At 58.0% G+C, this 25,290-nt stretch overlaps 1 protein-coding gene across 1 annotated transcript; it reads left to right on the top strand.

Annotated features, from left to right (window-relative positions):
* The first annotated feature begins 4,413 nt into the window (after positions 1-4,413).
* PEAR1 (platelet endothelial aggregation receptor 1) lies at positions 4,414-24,912 on the top strand. Its single transcript, XM_036344368.1, has 23 exons — positions 4,414-4,556; positions 13,371-13,545; positions 14,259-14,363; positions 14,617-14,717; positions 15,470-15,562; positions 15,867-16,110; positions 16,780-16,900; positions 17,317-17,453; positions 17,536-17,745; positions 18,006-18,180; positions 18,270-18,390; positions 19,319-19,482; positions 19,575-19,677; positions 19,801-19,947; positions 20,130-20,255; positions 21,135-21,263; positions 21,366-21,494; positions 21,662-21,874; positions 22,093-22,181; positions 22,266-22,377; positions 22,543-22,617; positions 22,719-22,985; positions 23,489-24,912. The coding sequence occupies exons 1-23, from the start codon at positions 4,487-4,489 to the stop codon at positions 23,623-23,625; spliced, it is 3,243 nt and encodes a 1,080-aa protein (XP_036200261.1). The 5' UTR covers positions 4,414-4,486; the 3' UTR covers positions 23,626-24,912.
* The last annotated feature ends 378 nt before the right edge of the window (positions 24,913-25,290 follow it).

Raw genomic sequence — 25,290 nt, 5'->3', positions numbered from 1 at the left:
TATCTCTCATATAGAAAATATTCTCAGTACATATTATTGTTTAAAATCTTTAAAATCTTTATTGTTGAGAGTATTACAGATTCTGCCCCCATCATTGGCCCCCTCCACCCGGTTCCCACCCTACCCCAGGCCTTCACCACCCTATTGTCTATGTCCATGGGTAATGCATATATGCATATAGGATCTTTGGTTAATCTCTTCCTGCCCCCCTCTTCCTCTGAGATTCGTCAGTCTGTTCCATGTTTCCATGCCTCTGGTTCTATTTTATTCATTATTTTATTTTTTTCATTAGATTCCTTGTTCATGTATTTTGATTTTTATCAATTATTGATAGATATGTATTTATTGCCATTTTATTGTTCATATTTCTTCTTCTTCTTCTTCTTCTTCTTCTTCTTCTTCTTCTTCTTCTCCTTCTTCTTCTTCTTCCTCCTTGCTCTTCTTAAAGAATATCCTTCAACATTTCATGTAGTACTGATTTGCAGATGATGAACTCCTTTAGCTTTTTCTTGTCTGCAAAGTTCTTTATCTGCCCTTCAATTCTGAATGATAGCTTTGCTGGGTAGAGTAATATTGGTTGTAGGTCCTTGCTATTCATCACTTTGAGTATTTCTTGCCTCTCCCTTCTGGCCTGCAAAGTTTCTGTTGAGAAATCAGCTGACAGTCATATGGGCGCTCCCTTGTAGGTAACAAACTGCTTTTCTCTTTATGCTTTTAAGATTCTCTCTTTGTCTTTAGCCCTTGGCATTTTAATTATGATGTATTTTGGTGTAGGCCTCTTTGGGTTCCTCTTGTTTAGGACTCTCTGGGCTTCCTGGATGTGTAAGTCTATTTCTTTCACCAGGTAGGGGAAGTTTTCTGTCATTATTTCTTCAAATAGATTTTCAATATCTTGCTCTCTCTCTCTTTTCCTTCTGGCACCCCCTCCCCCAGAAGTTGTCCCAGAGGCTCCTTACACTGTCTTCATATTTTTGGATTCTTTTTTCTTTTTTGATCTTCTGATTGGGTGTTTTTGTTTTGTTTTTGCTTCCTCATATTTCAAGTTGTTTATTGAGTCTCAGAATCCTCTACTCTCAACCTTCTGTTGAATCCCTGTAATATATTCTTTATTAGTGCTATGTAATTCTTCATAGTTACTATGTCTTTTCTCAAGCTGTTGAGCATCTTTGCCATCATTATTCTGAACTCTATGTCTGGTAAATTTCTTATCTCCATTTCATTTAGCTCTTCTTCTGGAGAATTATCTTGTTCTTTCTTTTGGGGATTGTTTTTTGTCTCCCATTTTGGCTGCTTGTTTGGATTTGGGTTTATGTATTAGATAGATCTGCTATGCCTCCCAATCTCTGGTGCCAGACAGCATCAGACACTTTCTGACTGGCCCTGAGTACTCTGTTTGGCGCTGTCAGCAATCCATAGCTTGTGGCTCCCTCTGCTGGGCTGGGTGCCTTTGGAAAGGATCAAGACGTACACCAGGATCTGCTTTTCCTAACCCAGGCCCAGAAGAAGACCAGTCCAAGACTCAAAGCCTCCAGAGATCCGCCTCTGCCTGCAGTCTGATTGTTATTCTCAGTCTTAACTTGCTTGAGGTTATAGACCACAGGATGGGGCAAAAGGTCTTCCAACAGGGTGGGGCAACTGCCTTCTCCCCAGGCAAAAGCCACCTGGATAGCAAAGGTCCTCAGAGAAAGATGTTCTCCGCAGCATGAGAGAACGGCTCAGCACAGGTAACTGGGATGCCTGCCCTCTGAGCTCCAACCCCAGGGCCCCCAAACCTGGACTCTCCTCACACAGCTTCAGTCCACTCTGCCCTCCCTCTGCTGGAGCCCAAGATGCGTGGCTGCACATAAAATTTTGTGCATGAACTCTTTAAGAGGGTGCCTGCATTTCCAGCCATCTCTCGCTGTCAGACAGCAACCCTGCTGCTTTTCACAGCCAGATGTTCTGTGGGCTCCTTGATCAGTTCTGGTTTTCAGGGCTGGGGAGCCCAGCTTGGGGTTTAGACCCCAGAGTTCTCCGTGGGAACCTCTACTGCTGAGCTATTCCTCCGGACCTTCAGCTGCTGTCTGTGGGAGCCTGGCCAGCCCTTTCGCGCCTCCGCACTTCCCACCAGCCTCTATGCAGTCTCCACTTTCCGTCCTTGGTTATCAGGGTTCTCTCCAGCGAGTCTTCAGTGGATTTTTCAGGGTGGCTTTTCTGTACTTTAGTTGTATTTACAATTTGGTCCTGGGAGAGTGTCCTTGTAGCTTCCACTTACTCTGCCGCCATCTTTAATCTCTCTCTCGATACATATTATTGACAAAGGACTTAAAACCAGACTACATAAAGAATTTATAACCATCATAACCCAGCAATCCCACTCCTAAGTAGCTACTAAGATAAAGAAACATGTATGTCCACACAAGCTTTTACACAAATGTTCACGGTAACCTTATTCATAGTATCTTCAAATTGAAAAACAAAATAAAACAGTGCCCACCAACTGGTGTAAAGATAAAACAAATTGGGGTAAATTCATACAATGGAATGCCACTCAGCAATAGCAGCAACAAACTACTGAAAAGCCGTACAGTGCGTGAAAGGAGCCAGCTAGGCACAGATGTGCAAATATTGTCTGAACCATTTATGTAAATTCTAGGACAAACAAATCTACAGTAATGAAAAGCAGATCAGAGATTTCATAGGGCTGGTTTGGGGAGGTGAGATGGAGTTGGGGTGCAGTGTTATCTGCAAAGGGCCAGAAAGAAGTTTTGGGGGGAAGGGAGTGTGGTTTAAAAAAAATATTTTTATTAATATCAAAGAGGAAGGGGAGAGAGATAGAAACATCAATGATGAGAGAGAATCATTGATCAGCTGCCTCCTGCACGCCCGTGGGATCTAACCTGCAACCCGGGCATGTGCCCCGACCAGGAATCAAACCATGACCTCCTGGTTCATAGGTTGATGCTCACCCCCTGAGCCATGCTGGCCGGGCTTGTTTTTTTAATTTTTATTGGACTGGTGGTTACACAGATGAACACATTTGCCCAAACTCATCAAACTAAGTGAAATGAGCCAGACACAAAAGGACAAATTTGTATAACTCCACATTTTAGGTACTTTGAGGAGTCAAATTCATAGAGACAGAAAGTAGCATAGACGTGGGGGCTGTGGGAGGAGGAGTGGGGAGTTACCGTTTAATAGGGACAGAGTTTCCATTTGGGATGATGAAAAAGCTCTGGAGACGGGTGGTGATGATGGCTGTTGCACGCTATGAATGCACTTAATGTCACTGAACTGTACGCTTAAAATGTTTACAATGGTAGATTTTATGTTTTGCATATTTTACCACAATAAGAAAAATCTAAAAAACCATCATCGAAGTGTGCACTTTTACGTGGCTACTTTCCCTCATATATCTATTTTACCTCAACAATATAAAGTTGATCTTTCAGAGCCGCCAAGGAGGAGCGTGCCTGTCTTGCTCTTCCTGAAGGATTGTAGACTTTGCTGTCGCAGGCAGCGGTCTGCCCTGTAATCAGACTGACCGCAGACCTCGCTTCAGATTCTGCGTCTGCCACTTACTGGTGTTCTAACCACTCGGGACGCGGGTCCCGTCATGTGCATGCAGCAGTCTCGCTTTTAGGATGAAATGAAGCCGTGCACTTAGAGGGCGGATGATGAGGGCAAATGTTACAAAACTGTCTTTGTCCCTCAGAGGGCGGCTGAGAAGGGAAAGGTGCGCTAGGACGGGCGGGGGCAGGTTGCCGACCTCCGGAGCGAGCACATTCGCCCGCCCAGGTCCGTCGGGCGGGCTGTGCAGGTGGCCGCCGGCCGCCAGGTAGCGCCCGGCCGAGGCCGCGGACCAGGAGCTTTCCAGCATCGCACCTGCCCAGGCGGTGTCTGGGGGCGACCGGAGGGGAGAGCCTTCCCCTGCCGCCTTCCCTGCTGGCCCTGACCGGGGTCACGGTGCGATCTCACCGACCCTCCTCCGCAAGCCCACTCTGCAGACTGGAAGGCTGAGGTCCGAGAGGTGCAGCCGGGAGCCCTGGCCGCCCAGCCGGCGGGGGGCTGCTCTCCCGTTCTCATCCCGGTCTGCTGCTCCGGTCCGGTCCGGTCCGGTCCGGTCCGCCTGCCGGGGCCTCTCAGTCCCACCCCAACGCCGCTTTCCCCCTCCCGGGCTCTCTGGGCTCCCGGCTTCCTTGTGAAAACTTCCTGCCGCGGCGCGGCCCGAGTCCCACCTCCTTCCTGCCCCCCGCCCCTCCGCCTCTCCCCGCCCCGCCGGCCACAGCCTTAGGCTCCCGCCGCCCCGCAGTTGGGCTGGGGCTCCAGGCGGGGACCCTCGTCCCGTCCTCCTCCCTGGCGGGCCCCGCCCCAGGCCGGCAGAGGTCGGACCCCGGGCAGGTGAGTGGCCGCGCCCCGCCCCGGGGAAGGGCGAGCGCACGCCGAGGTCCCGGCTGGACTGGAGCCTGAGCCCCCTGGGCGGGGAGCGGGGACGCGGGAGGAAGAGATGCGAGTGGGTGGTTGCAGTAGAGGCCCACGGGACGGGTACCTGACAGCAAAGGAGGCTGCTGCGGCCGGTGAGTCCAGGGCAGCCCCCCCGCCCCTCCCCGGGCTGCAGGGACAAGTACCGGGTCCTCTACTTGGCTGAAGGGAGCGGAGCGCTAAGAGCACCGCAGGGGAGTCAGGCTGCTAAGCTGGAATCGCCACGCTGCCCCCGACCAGCTGTGGGACCTTGGTCAGGAGGCGTAAGCTCCGAGCCTCAGCTTCTCTTTTCTAGGTGCACAGCCTACCTCGTGGGGCGGCTGCTGGCTGGGAAGAGCAAAAGCATGTCCCCCGTCAGCGTTTATAATATCAGTGTGTGAGGAGGCTGAAGGGGAGGGAGGAGGTTGCAGGTTTCTGGCGCTCCGGGCTTTGCCTGTTTGGAGGGCTTAGGAAGTCGACCGGAGGTCACAGGCCCTGGGTCCTCAGAGGGCCCTGTGGGCTTGGGGTGATCTGAGGTAGTGCCAACAGCAAGACGGGTGGGTGCGGCAGGTTCGGCTCCGGGAGACCCAGCAGGGCCAGCCCTCACCCCCACCTCCAGCGTCCAGTAGTAGACTCTGCTCTCCTGGCCTTTTATGAGTGGCCTCTCCCGGGGCTGGCCTGCGCTCCCAGTCCCCCGGGATGGGAACAGCTTGTGCTGGCCTGAGGTTCCCAGGATCAGCCAGACCTCAGCTCCAGGCAAGATTGGGCAAGGGGTCAGCTCTGGACCCTGGCCTAAGCTGGGCCTGGGCGGCAGGGAGCTGTTCTCTGAACCCCCTCCCACCCTAGTCCAGGATACAGGACCTGTGTGTGTGTGTGTGTGTGTGTGTATGTGTGTGTATGCGCGCGTGCACACACACGTGAGCCAGGGTGTGGGCTCAGCTCTCCTGTCTCCTGCCATCTGTCCCCTGCTGCTGCCCCTCCCACTTTTGAGGTCTCCCCAAGTCTCCTCATCATACTTGCTGCTGCAGTTGGGGCTACCTTCTCTGCCACCTGGCAGCTGGCTTGGGGGCCAGGCTCACCTCTCTGTCTTCCTCTTTGCACTGGGAATGAAGCCGGTGGTTGGCATCAGTTTCTCCACTGCTCCCATCCCCGCCATTCCCTATCAGACTTTCCCAGAAGAGGAAACTCCAGGCAGCCCCATCCACCAATCGGAAACCTGGATAGAGATAGAGGTCACTGGGCTTCTGTCTTCCCCCCCACCCCACATCAACACGTGCTGCTGGGGAGGGAGCCGGGCCTGCACTGAGGTGCTCCCCAGCCGCTCCTTCCAGAAGCCTTGAGAAAGAGGACTCCTGGGAGACCGAGGGGTTCCGGGGCCCATTCTAAGGGGAGGAGGGTGTTGGCTCCATTCTTGGCACATGAGCTTTGGGAGGAAGCCAGCAGGAGAAGGAAGAGGAGGCAGGGACAGAGAAAGAGATAGAGAGACATAAATATGGAAATAGAGAAAGAGCCTTAGAGACTCCCGGAAACAACAAGGCTCAGAGCGGGTCGGGGGTGGAGGGGAGGCCAACTTAGAAAAACAGAGCAGAGACCAAGAGGAAGAACAAGGAGGGGGAGACAGAGGAGAGACAGAGAGTCCGAAGACCAAAAAGAAGCCACAGGGAGAGAAGGGCCTCAAAGGGGCTGCACAGGCTGGTCCAAGCCCAGTGACTCCGCGTTCTCACCTGGAGCAAACTCCTAACCTCCCTGGAATATTTCTTCACCTACAAAATGGAAGGCATAATAGCGCCTGCGTTCTAGGATTGCTGAGAGGATGAAAAGTGAGGATCTAGCCCACAGTATACGTTTAACAAGGGATAGTGATTGGTATTGCCACACCACATGTGGCAAGATAGAGGTTTCCAGAGAGGAACCACATGTGGGGGGGCCTTAAGGCCTCCTGGGTCCCCTCTCCTGCCTCTACCCCCTCCCCCCCGCCCCCGCAAGACGTGGCCTCGAGCCTCTTCCCTCTGTTTTGGAGGAGGTGTGGATGGACAGTGAGGGGACATTGCCCCTGGGCTACGGGTGACACTTCCTCCTCCCCAGGTGACTCAGTGCTACACTGAGGAGCACTCATCCCATAGGAACTTGGAGGCCAGCCCTAAGGAATTCCTGCTAGAGGTCAAGGGGTCAGGTCTGGAGCTGCCTTTCACTTTGCAACAAAGGAAGTTCTTTCTGAAAGTCCACCTTCCGTTGTCTTGCCAATGCTGTGTCTTGAGGGCCCTGAAAGGAGGGCCCAGCTCCGCTGTCTGGTGAGCCAGGGAGAAGCCACAGCTCCCAACCCCTCCCCCTCGCTCCCATTCCCCACCAAGGAAGACCAAGTCTTACGGGAGAAGGAAGGATTTTGGGGCTAACCAGTGAGATGTGTGGTGACGGCTGGCCGGTGCCCGCACCCTGGGTGCATGCATGTAGGTGCTGGTGGTGCTGGGGATGCCGTGGAGAGGACGGTGGAGAAGGACCCTGACACCTCACAGCTCCTGTGGGGGAGACTTTCCGTAGCAAAAGCATGATGACTGTGGGATGGGAGTGAACATCCAGGGGGCAGTCGCCGACACACTGATGGAGCCTAGGAGAGGAATTAGATAGGGGGGGGGGGGTCCCAGACTCACAAACCAGCAATCGCAAGGGGGGGTCTCATCACCTGACCGGTCCATCAGACTTGAAGTGTTCCAGGGGCTGTGAACTTCTGGATGGGCCTGGGATAGACCCACCTGCCCCCAGAGGAGGGATACCGGTACCAAGCCTTTGGCTGGGGTCTCGGGAAGTATTGACCCATGTCCAGTTTGGAGTCGGCCTTAGGCAAGAATTGGGGGAGGAGAACAGCCAGTTCACCTTTGGGCAGGGGGACTGGTCACGGGGGGCAGGGGGGGGCTGTGGTGATGAGGGCAGGCAGGAATGGCCGAGGTCTGGAGCCACGGAAGGGGCTTCCTGGGTGAGGCCGGCCTTAAGGATGGGCAGGACCTGGGCATTTCAGAGGTGGCCTGGGCAGAGGCGGCAGTGTGGTGAGAGGCAGGTGGGGCAGCGGCTGTGCAGGGTGGTGGGAGCCCAGGGGCAGAGGCCCAGAGGCTGGACATCTGGTGGGGATCACCGCTTGGAGCCCTTTGCTGTGGTAGAGGGCGCATTAAGAGGGGCGCTGGCCAGAGCAGAGCGGCGCTCTCTGAGGGTACCTGGGGGTGGCGATGAGCACCCATTGGCGGTGGGCCAGAGGGGAGTTTTCCACTGGAAAGAGTGGCTCCCTGGCCCGTGTCGCCCCAGGGGTTACTGTCCACCCACTGCTTTGGTTTTTCAAGGGGATGTTGGTCCTGCAGTTGCCTCTGACAACCAGTCAGTCCTTGGGCGAATCATCCTACCCGAGACCCCATGTCTCACCGTGAAGTGGGGGTGACAGTCACTAGCACCTACGGGTGGTGGCGAGGGTGGGGACTGGCGCTGGCGCCAGCCTCCAGTAGGCGGGGAGGCGTTTGGTGAATCAGATCCCTGCAGTTTCCCTATTTCCTGATGAGTAAACAGGTCGGGCTGAGGACCCTCTAGCTTCTGTTTCCTGAGCCACAGAGAGCATAAGGCCAGCCCCTCACCCCTGCCCCCTTCCCGCCCCGCCTCTGGCACGAACATGAGCGTGCAGGCTTCCTGTCCCTCCATCCGGCAGACATGCCTGGTGTGCCGGCGGCCTGGCTTGGCTGGACATAGGAGGGGCTCTGAGCTCGCATGTGCAAGCGTGGGTGTGTGTGCACTGAGCGGCGTGGAGAGCTGGGTCGGGGCACATTCCTGTGTGGGAGGAAGGGGGAGTCTTCAGCCTGGATCTCACTGAGCGGAGAGGCCTGAGGGTTCCTATCTCCATGGCAAAGATAAGTTAGGAAAGGGCACAGAGAAACAGACACAGAGACTGGGAGAGAGACAGGAAGACAAGAGATTCAAGGCAGGGCAGCCTGGGCCCCAAGCTAAGGCACATGGCTCAGTGAGCGGGTCGTGGCTGGAGTTCAGCTTCCGCCTCACAGTTGAAGGCACGTTCCCTGGTGCAGTGACCATACTGCACAACTGTACCCGGCAGCCTTGGTGTAGGAGAGGAAGGAGAGACCAAGAAACTGATGGAGGAAGGAAACCCTCACTGGGCCCTGGGACATGGGAGTTATTCTCCCACTTTACAGACAAGGAAGTGGAGGCTCACAGGGCTCAACTGCCACCTGAGGTCACATTGTCTGTGACAGAGAGAGAGAGAGGGAGAGAGAGAGGAAGAAGAGGCCAGCAGAACCACGCAAGGAGTTGGAGGTGGTTTTCAGGGTGAGGGCTGGGGAAGCAGAATCTAGGCAACCTGCTCGTCAGCCACCTTTGGCCTGAGGAGGTATCTGGTGGTCAGCCCATGGTTCTGGGGGTTAGGTCTGGGGGATCAGGGCAGGCCCCCCAGCCCCAGTTCCTCTCTTCCTGTCAGCATCTAGGGCCCTAGTCCTATTCCTGATCATGCTGGGGGTTCTTCAGAAAAACACACAGCTTTTCCCGGAATTAACACTCGAAGCGTATGACAGTGCCAGGGGACGCGGTGGGTGCAGGGCTGAGACAGCTGATGCTAACTGAGCTCATTATATATGGGCTCTCAGCGCATTATCTGCACTAACTCAGACTTCAGTCTGCCCAGCAACCCTACCAAGGGAAGAACTCTTCTCCTCCCCATGTTATAGACGGGGTTCATACCCAGGCTTGAGCCGGGTGGGAGGGGATGCAGAACTCAGAGGGAGTCCTTTGCTGCGCCACTTCCCAGAGGAGAGAAGCGGGGAGGGACGGTGCGGAAGGTCCTCTTGCTGGCCTACTCCATCAGCCCCGCGCTCGCCGTTTGCTCTCCAGAAATGGATCCTCTGTCTGCTAGGAACTCTCCCAGAGGCCTCGCCTCACCCCCCTCCTCCTAGCAGGGGCTGTGGCACAATGAGGGCAGCGGGCTCCCCACTGGAGAAAATCAGGCTGAGCTCGGAGAAGAGCAGGGGAGGATGAGCTGGGCTGGGCTCGGTGTGGGTTTGGGGGTAGAGAGGGCAGATTGCCGGGGCTGCTCAGACAGGACTGGGGCCTGGGGGCCTGGCCCGGAGCCCAGCTGCTTTGCATCTCGAGGTGGAGGAGAGACGTGTCAGCTCATTCTTGACTGTAAACACATCCCGGTTCCCACGCCTCTGACTTGTCCTTGCTGCAGCCCCGTCCCCTTCGCCCGCCAGGCTTCCCCGCTCTCCACCACGGAGGCTTTTAAAAAAGAGATACAAAGCCCCTGGGATTCCTGCCTGGGCTCCGAAAAGACTGGAACCAGCCCTGATGCTACTGGCTGTGTGGCTTTGGGCAAGTGACTCGCCCTCCTTGTGCCTGTGGTTCCTTATCTGTAAAGTGAGTAATAAATAATACCTACCGCGATGGGCTGATAAGCTTTAAATAAACACCCTGCCTTGCTCAACATGGTGGCCCACGTGTGGGCTCACATCATTCTTGTGAGGGAAGGGGTCTGGGTCCCTCAAACCAGAGACACAGTGGAGGACGGGGATTACACGGGGGGGAGGGGCCTTCGGCATGGGAAGGAGCAGTGGGGGGTCCTGGGGGCACATCTCAGTGAATGAATTGAGGGCCCCTGGGATGGGATGGGGCGCCAGCAGTTGTCTGATTTGACCCCCTTGAGAGGCTCATGTAATCACATGGGCCCAGTGCTGCTGGGACTGGAGGGGCCGGGAGAGAATGGACCAGGGCCTCAGGCGCCCTTGCCCCTCAGGAGCAAAAAGGCTCTGAAGGGAACAAGCCTGGGAGGCGAGGCTGGGGCTCTGGGCCCCTGGTCAGGCCTGGGCACCCTCCTCAGGGGCTGATGCAGGTTCGGCCAAACCCTTCTCCTCCCTTCCAGGCTCCCCATCCCATCTCCCCGCTCCCTGCTGACTACCCACTGGTCTCCCAGACCACACCCTGGCTTCCAGCCCCACTACCAAGTAGCTGATATACTCCCGTCCTACCATGAGGCCCTTTGGCAATGCGAGCCCAGCTATCCTCACGCTCCCTGCCCACCTCCAGGCCTCTCAGAGCCAGCCCCTGGAGAGCCATCTCCCCTAGGGGTTGGTGGGAGGAGGGCATGGTGGGAGGGGCTGATGTTGGGAGGGGCTGATGGTGGGAGGGGCTGATGTGAATGGAAGAAGGACTTTCTGTGGGCCAGGAGCCCGACTGCAAGGCCCCTCCTCCTGCCGCTGTCCTTCCTGCTGCAGGTTTCCCCACCTCACTGGGGCCTCTAATTGGAGACAGATCCCAGCCAGGGGGAGCCTGGGGTCCTGGTGTGGCTGGAGATGAGGCTTACCCAGGGAAGGTCCTGGATCCAGACAGATGAGTTCCAGCCTGAGGACAGGGACCCCATGCCAGGGCCACCGTGAGGGCTCAGCAAGGGTGGAATGTGGACAGGGTGATGTGTGGAGGGCTCAGGAGCACTGGAGGGAGACGTGGGAGGTCAGCTGGGAGCAGACAGGGCGAGCCCTGGAGGTAGGACTGGGCCGGGAAGGTGGCTAGAGCAGGGCAGGGGCAGGGACAGAGGGAATAGCAGCTTGGGGACGTTGGGGGAAGGAGCCAGCTCTGTTTGGGAGGGGGGTGGCGCACTGGGACAGGCTATGGGATTTGAAGGACACTACTGGTCCCGGAGGACAGGCCGAGTCCCCTCACCTACTCAGAGTGAGCCACAGTGCTCAGCTTGAGAGACAGGCCACTGGAAAGAGGGATCCCCCACATCCCACATGGAGGGCAGTGGGAAGATGGAGCCACCCCACTCCCTGCTGCCCTCCCCCAAATGCACATTCTGTCTAGTCTTCACTTCCTGTTTTCAGGCTCCATATCCCGAGCACCAGGGTCCCCCAGGACACTCTCTGGCCTTGAGGCCGCGGTGCCCTACCACACAGACAACACAGTGCTGGGCTCACCTGAGTTCCGGGTGCTGTAGGGGCCTGGGGAGTTACTTGTAGTGAGTTAGTGGGCCCTGAGGCCTGGGGGGAGGAAGCACAAAAGCCCAAGGGGGAGATGTGCCCCCAGGGAGCCGATGGGACAGTAGCCAGGGTGGGGGTGGAGTGCTGCTCTGCGGGACCAGAGGGCGAGGGTAAAGATTGTCAGTGGGCCCTGACTGGTTTGGCTCAGTGGATAGAGCGTCAGCCTGCAGACTGAAAGGTCCCAGGTTCGATTCCGGTCAAGGGCATGTACCTTGGCTGCGGGTACATCCCCAGTAGGAGGTGTGCAGGAGGCAGCTGATCTGTGTTTCTAACGCTCTATCCCTCTCCCTTCCACTCTGTAAAAAAATCAATAAAATATATATATTTTAAAAAGATTGTCAGTGGGAGGGAGGCCACCGGGAGGAGAGGTGCTGCCCTTGTGTGGGGTCTGTCCTTCCGGTGAGACGGAGGGAAGGAGGGCCGCCCTGACTGGAGCTGGGAGCAGCTCTGGGGCCCCTGGGAGTGTGTGGGTGGGGGGCATGGGGTGGGGCCAGGCATCGAACATTCCAGAGATACTCAGGGGTACAAGGGGCCAGCAGCCGACCTTTCTGCTCCAAAATCAGAAGCAGATGTGGGCGCCTCTGGGAGGTGTAGAGCAGGAACCAGGGCAAGTTTTAGGAACATTAAACATGGAATCTGAAACCAGCAGCGGGGGCGGCCACTCAGGAGCTCAGCCTCCCAGAACAGACTTCATCTGAGTCCTGACCCGCTTCCCACCCACTGGGCGAGGCTAGGGGTGGAGGAGATGGAGAGGAGTCCGTTTCCAGATGGCTGATGGGGGCTTTCCTTAAACCCGAGGCCAGGTTGGGGGCCCCCTCTGGTGACAGCTCTTGGAGTTGGGTGCAATGATGCGCTGGCAAGAGTTTAACAACTGACTTGGTGTGTGTTTGTGTGCGGCCGGCCTGGTGTGTGTTTGCCAATTTCCATAGTGTAAATCAGGGGTCCTCAAACTACAGCCCGCGGGCCACATGCAAATACAAATACTGTATTTGTTCCCGTTTTGTATTTTTACTTCAAAATAAGATATGTGCAGTGTGCATTGGAATTTGTTCATAGTTTTTTTTTTAAACTATAGTCCGGCCCTCCAACGGTCTGAGGGACCGTGAACTGGCCCCCTGTTTAAAAAGTGTGAGGACCCCTGGTGTAAATAATCCCCCGTGCCTGACTTCAAGCTACTTATATGACATCAGGAGCTGGGAGCTGAGCACTGTGGGTCCTCATGGGTCCATCTGAGCGGTGCCAACACACAGAGGTTGGGAGGGGCCGCCTTCAAAGGTCGCCTGGACCCAGCCTACCTCCTTCCATCCCATAGCGCAGGAAGCCTGCCACGACATCAGGGCGGTTGTGGCCTCTGCCTGCATACATCCAGTGACGGGAGCTCACCACCGAGGTTGCTGATTCCATTCCTGAACTGCTTTGACTGTTAGAAAGTTCTTCCTCCAACTGAGCCCAAGTCAGCTTCCCTTGTAACTTGCCCCCATTGGCTCTAGTTTCGAATCTTGGTGTAAATATCCAAGTGCCCCGGGTAGGGCTGGGTTGGGGCTGGAGATTCGGAAAGAAAAGGCACTGGTCCCTGCCTCTAGGCCATGATCAGGAAATAGGCACTGGAACAGTGGTGTGCGTGTGCGTGTGCGTGTGGGGGCGGGGGGTGCCGGGGGCTCCAGAAGGGATGGGTGGGGCAGTCTGCTAGTGAGGGTCGAGGAGCAGAGATGCAAGGGTGGCACTTGGGGCTAGACCTTAAAAGGTGAGAACTCAGGTGCAGAACAGAGGGAGGACGGCTGTGCAGAGGAGGCAGTGTGAGCACGGGGCACCCCCCCCCCCCCCCCCCGTCAGGAACGAGACCTGGGAGCTGGGCCAGGGCGCAGGGGGCAGGGGAGGCAGAGGCAGCAGCCTGTTCCCTTCTGCCACCCTGCTCAGGTCTCCGCAGAGCCTGGGTCCTCGAGGCTGTGGCTGCAGTGCCCCTCGCCGGCCACGTCATGTCGCAGGCCTCTGCAATGTCGCCACCTCTGCGCTCCCTCCTCCTGGCCCTGGGCCTGGGGCTGGCTGGAACCCTCAAGCCCAATGACCCCAATACCTGCAGCTTCTGGGAAAGGTGAGAGGGGCCCCTGCTGTACCTCAAGGGCTCCAAGCCCCCGGCTCCCCATTCTCCCCACTAGGGCCCCTCTTCCCTGACCTCCCGCCCTCCCTCCAGCCTTCACTTCCTGCCTGTTTCTGCTCTGCTCTCTCCTCCCCTCCGTGGCTGCCTCTGACTCTCCCCATCTCTGACCTTGTCTCAATCCCCATCCCAGCTCTGACCCTGTCTGTCCCTCCTTTATCCCAGTCCCTTGGTCTGGGTGGGAGTCTGGCTGCAGGACAGGGCGCAGAGTGGGAGCCATTTTCTGTGCGGGGGGCGGGGTGGGGGTGGAGGGGGTAGCAAGCAGAGAGGCCGGCCAAGGGGGGCATAAAGGACAGGGTTGGGAAACAGGCCTAGGGCAGGATTCAGCCAGAAATGCTGCAACCCACGAGTGGGCGGTAGCTCCATCTCCCTGCATGGAAAGAGGAGGAAGGAAACATTGCCAGCTCTGGTCCTATAGGGTGAGAAGGGGCTCTGATGGGGGAGTGGGGGGTCCCAGGAATATTCTAATTCTGGGAGGATCCCTTCAGATTGGAGGGCAGATGAGAGTTCATTCTAGGTTTGGGGGAGCAAGCCCAAATGTTGGGGTGGTGATTCCTCACTGTGGCCAAACTTCACACCCCTGCTTCTCACGGCCCCTGTGCCAGCTCAGGCCTCTCCTGCCGGGGCCCTGACCCCTTCCTGTCTTGCAGCTTCACCACCACCACCAAGGAGTCCCACTCCCGGCCTTTTAGTCTGCTCCCCTCGGAGACCTGCAGTCGGCCCTGGCAGAGCCCCCACTCCTGCCCTCAGCCCACGTGAGTGCCCTGCCCCCTCCTGGGCCGATGGGCTGCCCCTGCTCCCACACACCCTCATTCTTTTCTCTGGAGGAACCTTTAGAGTTTGGAGGAAGCATCTGGCCTCCGGGCCCTCAGGGGCTGGTGTGGTCTAGCTCTCCCAGCCCAGAGGGTTGGACAGGCCCCAGGCCTCCCACAGTGCTGCTCTGTATGGGGGGCGGGGGCGGGGGGGCCCCTCAGCAGGGAGACTGACGGCCCTTCCGGGCCTCCCCAGGGTTGTCTACAGGACTGTCTACCGCCAGGTGGTGAAGACGGACCACCGGAAGCGCCTGAAGTGCTGCCAGGGCTTCTACGAGAGCCGTGAGGCCTGCGTGCGTGAGTCCTGGGTGGGGCGTGGGATGGGAGGGGCCCAGCCCACCCTTTCTAGGCTTTCCCTGCATCCACCAGGGTAGGGCCACTCCTCTGCCCTTTGGGTGTCCCCCTCCTCCCGCTCACCTGGCGTTGTCCCTAAGGACACAGCTGCTGCCGCTAGCTGACCCCTTTCCCCTCCCTCCTCATGCCCCTCAGCAGTCTGTCCTGCCTCCTGTCTTCCTGTGCTCTCCCTCTGTCTCTGGTCTGCCGGTGTCTCTCACTGTGTCTGTGGGGGTGGGTGGGGTGGGAGGGAGGGTCGTGTCTGCGTCTGTCGCTGTCTCTTCCTGTCTCTGTCTCTCTGTCTCTGACTTGTTGCTGTTCAGTCTCTCCTGTCCCTGCCTCCCACCCCCCAACACCCTGAAAACCCCAGACTGGGGCCTGCTGTGCCTCTCTCTCCTTGCCTCACCTCTGATCATCACCAGCTCCTGCCAAGCCTGACCCACCTGGACCCCAGTCTCTCTCTGGACAGCATCCTGTCTAGTTGCTACCTGAGGACCCTCTCCCGTTTTCTCAAGGAAGGGGCCTCGAGAATTTCCCAGGGAGGCTGGGGAGCCCGGAATCCTTGTTCCTCAGCCTTTCTGGGTGTTGGAGGCAGACATGCTGCTTAGAGAGCCCCGGGCCCTGGTGTGGGAGGGAGATGGGGTCAGACTTCAGAGTGTGAAGGTGGGTGCGGGCAGGCGTGCAAGCCTCTTCCCACTCCCCCGTCTCTGCCCCAGCACTTTGTGTCCAGGAGTGTGTGCATGGCCGCTGTGTGGCCCCCAACCAGTGCCAGTGTGTGCCAGGCTGGCGAGGTGACGACTGCTCCAGTGGTGAGTGGCTGGTGACTGCAGAGCCTCGGGCACACCCTCCTAGCCTGTGCCCGGGCCCCCGGGGCAGTTCCCACCAGACCCCCTTTGGGATGTGCTCTACGCCAGCGGTCGCCAACCTTTCAGACCTCACGGACCACTGGTTGGCGACCGCTGCTCTACGCTGCCTTTTCCGGGGATGTGGTAGAGTTTGGGCCAAGCCAGACATGGCATCTGTGGGGGATGGGAGACAGAGACAGGGATTAACTGGAGGCTGGGGTGGGGGGTGAGACCCCTGGTAACCTCTTCCACCCTCCTCATCTCACAGACTGTCCCCCGGGAGTGTGGGGACCACAGTGTGACAAGCCCTGCAGCTGTGGCAACAGCAGCTCCTGTGACCCCAAGAGTGGGGCATGTTCCTGCCCCTCTGGTCTGCAGCCCCCCCATTGCCTTCAGCCCTGCTCCCCTGGCCGTTATGGCCCTGCCTGCCAGCTCTCCTGCAACTGCCACGGGGCACGCTGTGACCCCCAGACTGGAGCCTGCTTCTGCCCCCCAGAGAGAACGGGGCCCAGGTGCGTGGTGGGGGACAAGCACACTAATGGGGTCACAGGCACAGGACCGCACTGGCACACATGGGCATAGGCGGGAACTCCGACGGGTTCCAAATGTAGGGGTGGCGTCAAGGGGCCGAGATCCTAGTCCCTGCTCTGCCCTCACTGGTTGAGTGACCTTGAGCCAATCATTGACTTTGTGAACTTGATTCCTGTCTGTGCTGTGGCAGCAGCGTTATCCACGTGGGAAGGTTCCTGTGCAGATAACACGAGAGAGCCTGTGTGTGGAAGCGTGTCATAAAGTGGGGCTGAGACAGGGAGCCCTGCGGCAAGGCCAAGTATGGGGGGAGCGGGGAGCCCCCGGAAGGAGAAGGTTCACTGGGTGGGAACCATGACCGGCTGCAGGAAGGAGCTCCAGAGCTGAGGCCCCCACACAGGCAGGGGCTCCCCCAGAAGGAACAGCACACGCCAAGGTGGAGGTGGACCGGTGTCTGGGGCCTCCTGGTGGTGCTGTGTCCCCGCCATTTCCAGTCCTGGAAAGCTTTGCTTTCTGATGCCTGAGTCCCCTACAAGGGGAGCAGCGGGAGGCGGTGCTCACAGAGCCCTGAAGTCAGGCCTTAGGGGCAAAGGGGAGGCGAGTACTGCGTGCTCACACTGACCCACACTGACCTCGCCTGCTCTGCCCGGCAGCTGTGAGGTGTCCTGTCTCCAGGACACTGTTGGCTTCCACTGCCCCAGCACCTCTCCTTGCCACAACGGGGGTGTCTTCGAGGCCTCCCGAGGCTCCTGCAGCTGCCCACCTGGCTGGATGGTATGAAGGGTGGGGCCTGTTGAGTCGGGGTGGGGACCTGGGGACAATCCTGCAGGAGGGTCTGATAGGGCTCGAAGGAGGGTATACGTCAGCGGTTCTCAACCTGGGGGTCGCAACTCTTTCACAGGGGTTGCCTAAGACCATTGGAAAACACATATATAATTACATATTGTTTTTGTGATTAATCGCTATGCTTTAATTATGTTCAATTGGTAACAATGAAATTGGGGGTCACCACAACATGAGGAACTGTATTAAAGGGTCGCGGCGTTAGGAAGGTTGAGAACCGCTGGTCTACGTGAAGTGGGTGGCTTGTGGGCCCTGGAGGGGTTTGAGGGCTCCTGGTGTGGGAGTATTCAAGGGTCCCGGAACCAGCGGAAAGGTGCCAGGGAATCTGTCAACCTCTCGCTCCACAGGGCGCCATCTGCACCCTGCCCTGCGCCCAGGGCTTCCATGGACCCAACTGCTCCCAGGAATGTCGCTGTCACAACGGTGGCCTCTGCAACCCGTTGACTGGGCAGTGCAGCTGCGCTCCTGGCTACATGGGGGAGCGGTGAGTGGCGTTGTGAGGGCGGGGGCGGTGGGGATGGGCCAGGAGAGTGGGCGTGGCCAGGCTCACTCAGCTGGGCGCCCAGGTGCCAAGAGGAGTGCCCGGTGGGCCACTTCGGACAGGACTGTGTGGAGACGTGCGACTGCGCCCCCGGGGCCCGCTGCTTCCCCAACGGCGCGTGTCTGTGCGAACACGGCTTCACCGGGGACCGCTGCACCGAGCGCCTCTGCCCCGACGGCTTCTATGGCCTCAGCTGTCAGATGCCCTGCACCTGCGACCCAGAGCACAGCCTCAGGTGGGCCTGGGGCCTCGGCCAGGGACTCAGGAGGCCCGCGGGAGAGGACTTGGGTGCTGACGCCACCTGAGTCGTGTCCGGGGCATAACCAAGGGCGGGATGGATGTCACCGAAGGGAAAAGCGGGTAGCGGGGCGCTCTGGGAACAGCGCCGAGCCTTCCTTATGGCCCCCTCCCTTGGCAACGTGGGCTGTCCCCCCCAAAGGGGTCTGGGTTGGCCCGAGGCCCCGGCTCAGAGCGCAGCGCCTGCCTCGCCCGCAGCTGCCACCCGATGAGCGGGGAGTGCTCGTGCCAGCCGGGCTGGGCCGGCCTTCACTGCAACGAGAGCTGCCCGCTGGACACGCACGGGCCCGGCTGCCGGGAGCATTGCCTCTGCCTGCACGGCGGCCTCTGCCTGCCCGACAGCGGCCTCTGCCGGTGCGCGCCCGGCTACACGGTGAGGCGCGCCCCGCGGCCGGGACGCGGGTGAGGCGGGGCGGGAGGAGCGGAGGGGCCGCCGCTCACTAGTGCGCCCGCTGCCTGCAGGGCCGGCACTGCGCTAGCCTCTGTCCGCCCGACACTTACGGACTCAACTGCTCCTCTCGCTGCTCCTGCGAGAATGCCATCGCCTGCTCCCCTATCGACGGCGCCTGCATCTGCAAGGAAGGTAATGGGGTGCGTCCGGGAGGGGCGGTTTGGGGGCGGGGCCCCGGAGAGAAGGGAGGTGGCACGGTCAGGGCGGAGCTGCTGGGCAGCAGCTGGACCGTGGGAAAGCAGCCAGGCTACTTCCTTCCTGGAATCTCCACTTTGCTTTTTCTTCAGCTGCAGGAATCCCACTCCTCCTTAAAGGCCCAGTCCAGGAGGCCCCTCTTTGGTGAACCGTGTTCACCCTCAGCGATACATAACCAGGGCCTCCGGGATCTCCCAGGGGTGCAGGGTGGCAGTCTGCAGGCTGGGTTCTGACACAGGCGTGTTTTGTTTGGCTAGCTCTCTATTACTAGTATGTTTAACAAACCTCCAGTCTCCAGTTCCCACTCTTCCCTATAGTCTTGCACATGGTCGGGATAATTCGTTTAGTTACCTGTTGGGGCCTCTGTAAGCACTGGGTTTGCTGCCAACCCCCTTCATTTTGCAGAAGAGGCATCCAAGACCCAGAATGGGGTGGTGCGTGGCTGGCGGTCATTTAGCCTTTTGTTCCACATCTAACAGTTTATATGCTTGTCTCTTTTTAAAAAAATATATATTTCTTTATTGATTTCAGAGAGGAAGGGAGAGGGAGAGAGAGATAGAAACATCAGTGATGAGAGAGAATCATTGATTGGCTGCCTCCTGCACTCCCCGCATTGGGGATCAAGCCCGCAACCCAGGCATGTGCCCTTGGCCAAAATCGAACCTGGGACCCTTCAATCCGCAGGCTGACACTCTATCCACTGAGCCAAGCCGGCCAGGGCTATGCTCGTCTCTTGTAAGGGACCATGAGCACCCCCACTTCACCCCCAACTCATAGCACGGAGCCTGGCACAGTCAGTGCTTAGTGTGCGCTCACCCGGGAGGGGAGCTGGGTCCCCCTGCCTACCTGCCCACCTCCCTTCTAGGTTGGCAGCGTGGTAACTGCTCTGTGCCCTGCCCACCTGGAACCTGGGGATTCGGTTGTAATGCCAGCTGCCAGTGTGCCCACGAGGCAGCCTGCAGCCCCCAGACTGGAGCCTGTACCTGCACCCCTGGGTGGCACGGGGTCCACTGCCAGCTCCCCTGTCCAGTAAGTGCCCAACCGCCTGCCTGCCTGGGGGGAGGGAGGGCATGGCATCCCTCAGCTGACTCGTCTGCCCTATTCTCCACTCCCTCTCCAAGAAGGGGAAGTTTGGTGAAGGCTGTGCCCATCGCTGTGACTGTGACCACTCTGATGGCTGTGACCCTGTTCATGGACACTGCCAGTGCCAGGCTGGCTGGACAGGTGAGCATTCAGGCCCCAGGCCCCCTGTGGAGTTGGGGGTATATACCCCAGGAAATGTGTCCAGAAGAACCCTTATGGGAGGGGTGGGGCAGGCCAGGCTCACCCTATTCCTCTCTCCTACAGGTACCCGCTGCCACCTGCCCTGTCCTGAGGGCTTCTGGGGAGCCAACTGTAGCAACACCTGCACCTGCAAGAATGGGGGCACCTGCCTCCCCGAGAATGGCAACTGTGTGTGTGTGCCTGGATTCCGGGGTCCCTCCTGCCAGAGACGTGAGGCTCCCTCCCTTCCTCCCACCTGTCAGCGTGTGGCGCAGTGTAGTGTCAGAACCTTCTACTCTGCCCGTCTTGTTTTCTTCCACTGATTCCAATCTTTGGGCCAGTGGGCAGGAGGGAGGGAGATAGTGGCATCAAGGGCTGTTTGCCCCCAGTCACCAGGAGCCCTTTTCCCCCAGCCTGCCAGCCTGGCCGCTATGGCAAACGCTGTGTGCCCTGCAAGTGTGCTAACCACTCCTCCTGCCACCCCTCCAATGGAACCTGCTACTGCCTGGCTGGCTGGACTGGCTCAGACTGTTCTCAACGTACGTGGTGGCTTGTGTGTCTGAGAGCATGTGTGTGCCAGAGGGTGGGCTGAGAACCAGCGGCTTCTGTTCTCCCGCTCCTGGGTAGAAAAGCCTCTGGACCTGCCTTGATTCAGTTAGTTATATAAACAACATACACAAAAACTTCCTGAGCACTGCCTCCCTTCTGGGTGCTGCGGATGCAGCAAGGAACAGCCAGGAGAAACAACTCCCTGCCCTTCTCCATGGGAGACCCAGGAAGGGCAGTACAGGGAAGGGGGTGAGGGAAGCCATAAGTTCGTTTATTTATGGCTTCTTTCTCACATAAATATATGAAGAACATCATGGAAAAGATTAATGCAAAACAACCAAGTGAAATAGATTTTGAGAATGGAAATGAGAGGCTATTACTATGAAACAGGCTGGATGGAAGCTCATTGTCAGGCCAGGTAGAGAAAAGTCATCCTGGTGAGGAGTTTTGCCATAGAATTCAGGAGTAACTACTATCAGATTATTTGCTAGCAGCAGATACACAAAAATTATACCTTAAATAGCGTGAACATTTACTTCTGTCACGTTTTAAAAAAACATTTTTTTAAGTGTAGAGCTACACAGCGCAGGGCAGTTTGGACGGCTCTGGCCGCCTGGCCCTGCCTCGCTGTTCGGAATGGCCTTTGGACAGCCAAGTGCAGGCGTTAAGTAGGCAGCTGGGCACATGGGTCTGCCGGTCCGCGTTTGTGAGTCATCCGAGTGTAGATACTCTCCAAAGCCTTGGTGTCCCTGGGGAGAGAGACCAGCGCTGCGGGGAAGATTTCAGTGTTGTTGGGGCCCAGGATTCATCTGGTGAGTGCGGAGGAGGGCTGGGCTGGCACACCAGGCAGGCGCACCTTGTCTCCGCAGCATGCCCTCCAGGACGCTGGGGAGACAGCTGCGCCCAGCCCTGCCAGTGTCACCATGGCGGGACCTGCCACCCCCAGGATGGAAGCTGTTTTTGCCCCCCAGGCTGGACCGGACACCTCTGCTTGGAAGGTACCAACAGAAGCTGAGCTCCATGCCCCTGCGCCCAAGTCAGCCCTAGCCCTGTGTCCTGGCAACCTCTGATCCCCGCCTACCTCCCTGGCTCTCTCCCAGGCTGTTCTCCAGGGATGTTTGGTGCCAATTGCTCCCAACCATGCCAGTGTGGTTTTGGAGAGAGGTGCCACCCAGAGACCGGGGCCTGTGTGTGTCCTCCAGGGCACAGTGGTGCCCCCTGCAGGATTGGTGAGTTCTCCTCTAGGCCTTTCATATCCCCAGGGAACGAGGATCTGGCACCTGCTTGGGTCTCTGCCAAGATCTTGGCCCCTCACCTAGAAGTCTCTCCCATGCATGTCCCCCAAGCTCACCAGCAGAGCCAAGACGCTGTTCTGAATGACTGCCCTACCCACTAGGAAGCCAGGAACCCTTCACCATGATGCCTACCTTTCCAGTGCCCTATAACTCACTGGGGGCCGTGATTGGCATCGCAGTGCTGGGGTCCCTGGTCGTGGCCCTGGTGGCATTGTTCATCGGCTACCGCCGTTGGCAAAAAGGCAAGCAGCACCAACACCTGGCAGTGGCGTACAGCAGCGGGCGACTGGACGGCTCTGAGTACGTCATGCCAGGTGAGCGTGCCGGGGGCAGGGGACACATCCCAGTGGCTGGCTCATAGGCCCGGGGCTCCTGGGTCTCTCCCTGGACCTGGAAGATGGGAAGTGAGGAGTGGGAGGGAGGAAGGGAAGTCAGAGGGGCTGATGACTGATCTCCGGGGTCAGAATAGCATTCCTGGGCCCAGGCCTGTCTCTGACTGGGGGTCACCCTGCGCCTGTGTCTGTTCTTGCAGATATCCCTCTGAGCTACAGTCACTACTACTCAAACCCCAGCTACCACACCCTATCCCAGTGCTCACCTAACCCTCCACCCCCTAACAAGGTCAGTGCTGGGGAGGGCGCGCTGGGGAGAGATGGTAAACACCTGCTTCTCTGGAAAGCTCCATCCTTGCTCCTCCCCCGTCAGGTTCCCGGCAATCAGCTCTTTGCCAGCCTCCAGGCCCCTGAGCGGCCAGGTGGGGCCCATGGGCCTGACAACCATACCACGCTGCCTGCGGACTGGAAGCACCTGGACAGGGGTAGGGGCCTAGAGGCCAGGCCTCCGGTGAGGGCGGGTGTGTGCAGCCCAGCGTCTTGCTCCGTCTGAGTGTGCGGATCTGCAGAAGGGGCTTCTGGGCACCAGGGTTAGAGGAGACGGAGCCCAGGAGTTTGATGGCGGGTGGCCTCCTCCTCCTCCTCCTCAGGTAGCAGCCGCTTGGACCGAAGCTACAGCTGTAGCTACGGCAACAGTAATGGCCCAGGCCCATTCTACGGTAAAGGTATGAGCACAGGGGCAGGGGTGGGGGGTGGGAGGGTTGCACTGGGGTTTGTTTAGGAGCCAGTGCCTCCCCTGAGCCTGAATGCTTTCCCCCATCCTCAGGACCCATCTCTGAAGACGGGCTGGGGGCCAGTATGGCTTCCCTGAGCAGTGAGAACCCCTACGCCACCATCCGGGACCTGCCCAGCCTGCTAGGGGGCCCCCGGGAGAGCAGCTATGTGGAAATGAAAGGCCCCCCCTCAGGATCTCCCCACAGGCAGCCTCCTCAGCTCCCGGCCAGCCAGAGGCCGCGATACCCCCAGCCACAGCCGCAGCCGCAGCCGCAGAGAGACAGTGGTACCTATGAGCAGCCTAGTGTTCTGCCCCATGGTGAGCCTCCTTCTCCGCGGGGGCAGGGGCTGGAGAGGTGGAAGGGAGAAGGGACAGGGAGGGAGAAAGGGACAGAGGAAGAGAATGTGGAGGTGGCATGCTGTGGCAGCAAGAGCAAGGCCTTGGGGGTCTGACTGGGGCCCAGGCCAGGCATGCTGTTGGGGATCACGGTGCCGCGGAGAGCCTGAGCGGTGGACCCCACCTCACAGGGCTGAGGATTGAAATGGAGGTTGTGTAGCACCTGGCTTGTGGAGTCGGTCCCCAGACAAGTGGGGAACCAGGCAGGGGGTGAGCAAGGGGGCTGCACGGGCAGGTGTCCAAGTGTCCTCATAGCCTGTGAGGTGGGCAGATCAAGGTGGCCTCCCCGGCTGGCAGCTGGGAAGCTGCACAAAGTGCCCTATAGCCAGGCACCAGCTCTGTTTGGGCAGAAGCGTCTGGAGAGGGGAGAGGAGGAGAAGGGGAGGAGCCACCTCCTCCTCATTCTGTCCCTTCTCTGTCTCCAGACCCAGACTCCGTGGGCTCCCAGCACCCCCAGCCTCTGGGCCCGACCCCCGGCCACTATGACTCGCCCAAGAACAGCCACATCCCTGGACACTATGACTTGCCTCCTGTACGGCACCCCCCATCCCCCCCACTTTAGCACCGGGACCCCTGAGGGGCCAAGATGGTGTGCAGAGGCCAGCACACCTGTTCTTGCTGCCCAAGGCTGGGGACAGAGCCGGCTGAACCCTGCCAGGAGCAGGGAGAGGTCTGGCAGGCCGTGAACATGAACATGTTTATGAACAAGTTTAATAGAGGAAGTGAACGGAGAGATGGGAGCCTGGCTCCCGCCTCCACACTGGGACCCTGGTTGGCAGGAAGCCTGCAGTCCCTTTCCCCAACCCACTGCCCATCAAGGCTGCCAGGGCCTGTGTACATAAACTGGTGGGTTGGACATTGCTGGATAACTCTGATTTCATATTGATGTAAAAAAATGTATATTGAGCACCTTTTCTCTGCACTCCCAGGCTGGGCTCTGTGTGTGTGCTGGTATGTGTGTATATGTGAGCTTCTGCGTGTGTGTGTGTGTGTGTGTGTTTTCAGAGGGGTACCAGGGATAGGCCCTCTCCTATGGCTCTCACCATTTAGCAGAGAGGCAGCCCCAAGCCAGTTCACTGGCTGCCTGCATTCACTTAGTACTCCTTCCAGCCAACTGCTCCAAATACAAGCTGATTGGGTGGCCGCTGTCTGAGAGTCTTCATGCTGCCCCATTGTTCCTGGCCAGAGTCAGACTGTCAAAGGCCTTAAGCCAGTGGTTCTCAACCTTCTGGCCCTTTGAATACAGTTCCTCGCGTTGTGACCCAACCATACAATTATTTTCGTTGCTACTTCATAACTGTCATGTTGCTACTGTGATGAATCGTCATGTAAATATCTGATATGCAGGATGGTCTTAGGCGACCCCTGTGAAAGGGTCCTTCGACCGCCAAAGGGGTGGCAACCCACAGGTTGAGAACCGCTGTCTTAAGCAAAGGCTCTGCTGGCCTCCTGCTGTGCCTTCAGCCTCACCCTGAACTGTGTTCGCTGTCACTCTGCCTCAGTAACTCTGGCTTCTAGGTCCTCCTGTCGGCCACACTTCTTGCTGCCACAGGGACCTCACACGTCTGGCATGCTCTTCTCCCCCACTCACCTGTTAGCCTCCATTTGTCCTTCACACCCCCTCCTCTGGGAAGCACCTCTCTCATAGCGCTAATGACAGCTGCATGCATTCCCCCGATGCCTGCAGAAGGCCTGCAGGGCACCAGGCACCTCTGTAATGTGTTGTTTCTTTATGTGATTCTTTGATGAATTTCTGCTTCTCCCACCAGTCTGTAAGTTCCCTGTGTTTATGTTCGACATTGGTTCCCCTTGGCACACAGTAGGCACTCAATAAATGTTCCCTAAAAGACGGAGTGGCTGAGTGAATTCAAAGTATCAGTCACATTGTGGTAAGTGCTCAGATAGAGGGAAGATGGCACATCCTGAGAGTTAGTAGACTGCACAGGTGGGAGCCTTCCCCAAAGACGGGCACTTCTCCAGGGGAGCTGCATCCAGGCTGAAAGGTGGGAAGGGCTGGGAGTGGCCCTGGGACAGCGGAACTGATGGGGTGGGAGAGGCTGGAGGCAGGAAGGCGGATGGGAGAGGATATACTCAAACGAGGGTCCAGCAGGGTCTGGACTGCCTGAGCACTTAGAATTCAAGATTTCTAAAAAGCATTACCAGACGCATTAACTCATCAGCAGATCAGCTAAGTTCCCAGACCCAGAGGAGGCCAAATAGGTGCTGC

This window comes from Myotis myotis, unplaced genomic scaffold (assembly GCF_014108235.1).
Source record: "Myotis myotis isolate mMyoMyo1 unplaced genomic scaffold, mMyoMyo1.p scaffold_m19_p_18, whole genome shotgun sequence".
Classification (NCBI taxonomy): domain Eukaryota; kingdom Metazoa; phylum Chordata; class Mammalia; order Chiroptera; family Vespertilionidae; genus Myotis; species Myotis myotis.
The sequence above is the reverse complement of the archived record's forward strand: the minus strand, read 5'-3'. Positions and strand labels throughout refer to the sequence as shown.

Coding starts and splice junctions, on each gene's coding strand:
- PEAR1 (XM_036344368.1), top strand. CDS start 4,487: ATGCGAGTGGGTGGTTGCAGTAGAGGCCCACGGGACGGGTACCTGACA. Junction 19,483..19,574: donor ACTGCCAGCTCCCCTGTCCA/GTAAGTGCCCAA, acceptor TCCCTCTCCAAG/AAGGGGAAGTTTGGTGAAGG. Junction 20,256..21,134: donor TGGCTCAGACTGTTCTCAAC/GTACGTGGTGGC, acceptor TTGTCTCCGCAG/CATGCCCTCCAGGACGCTGG.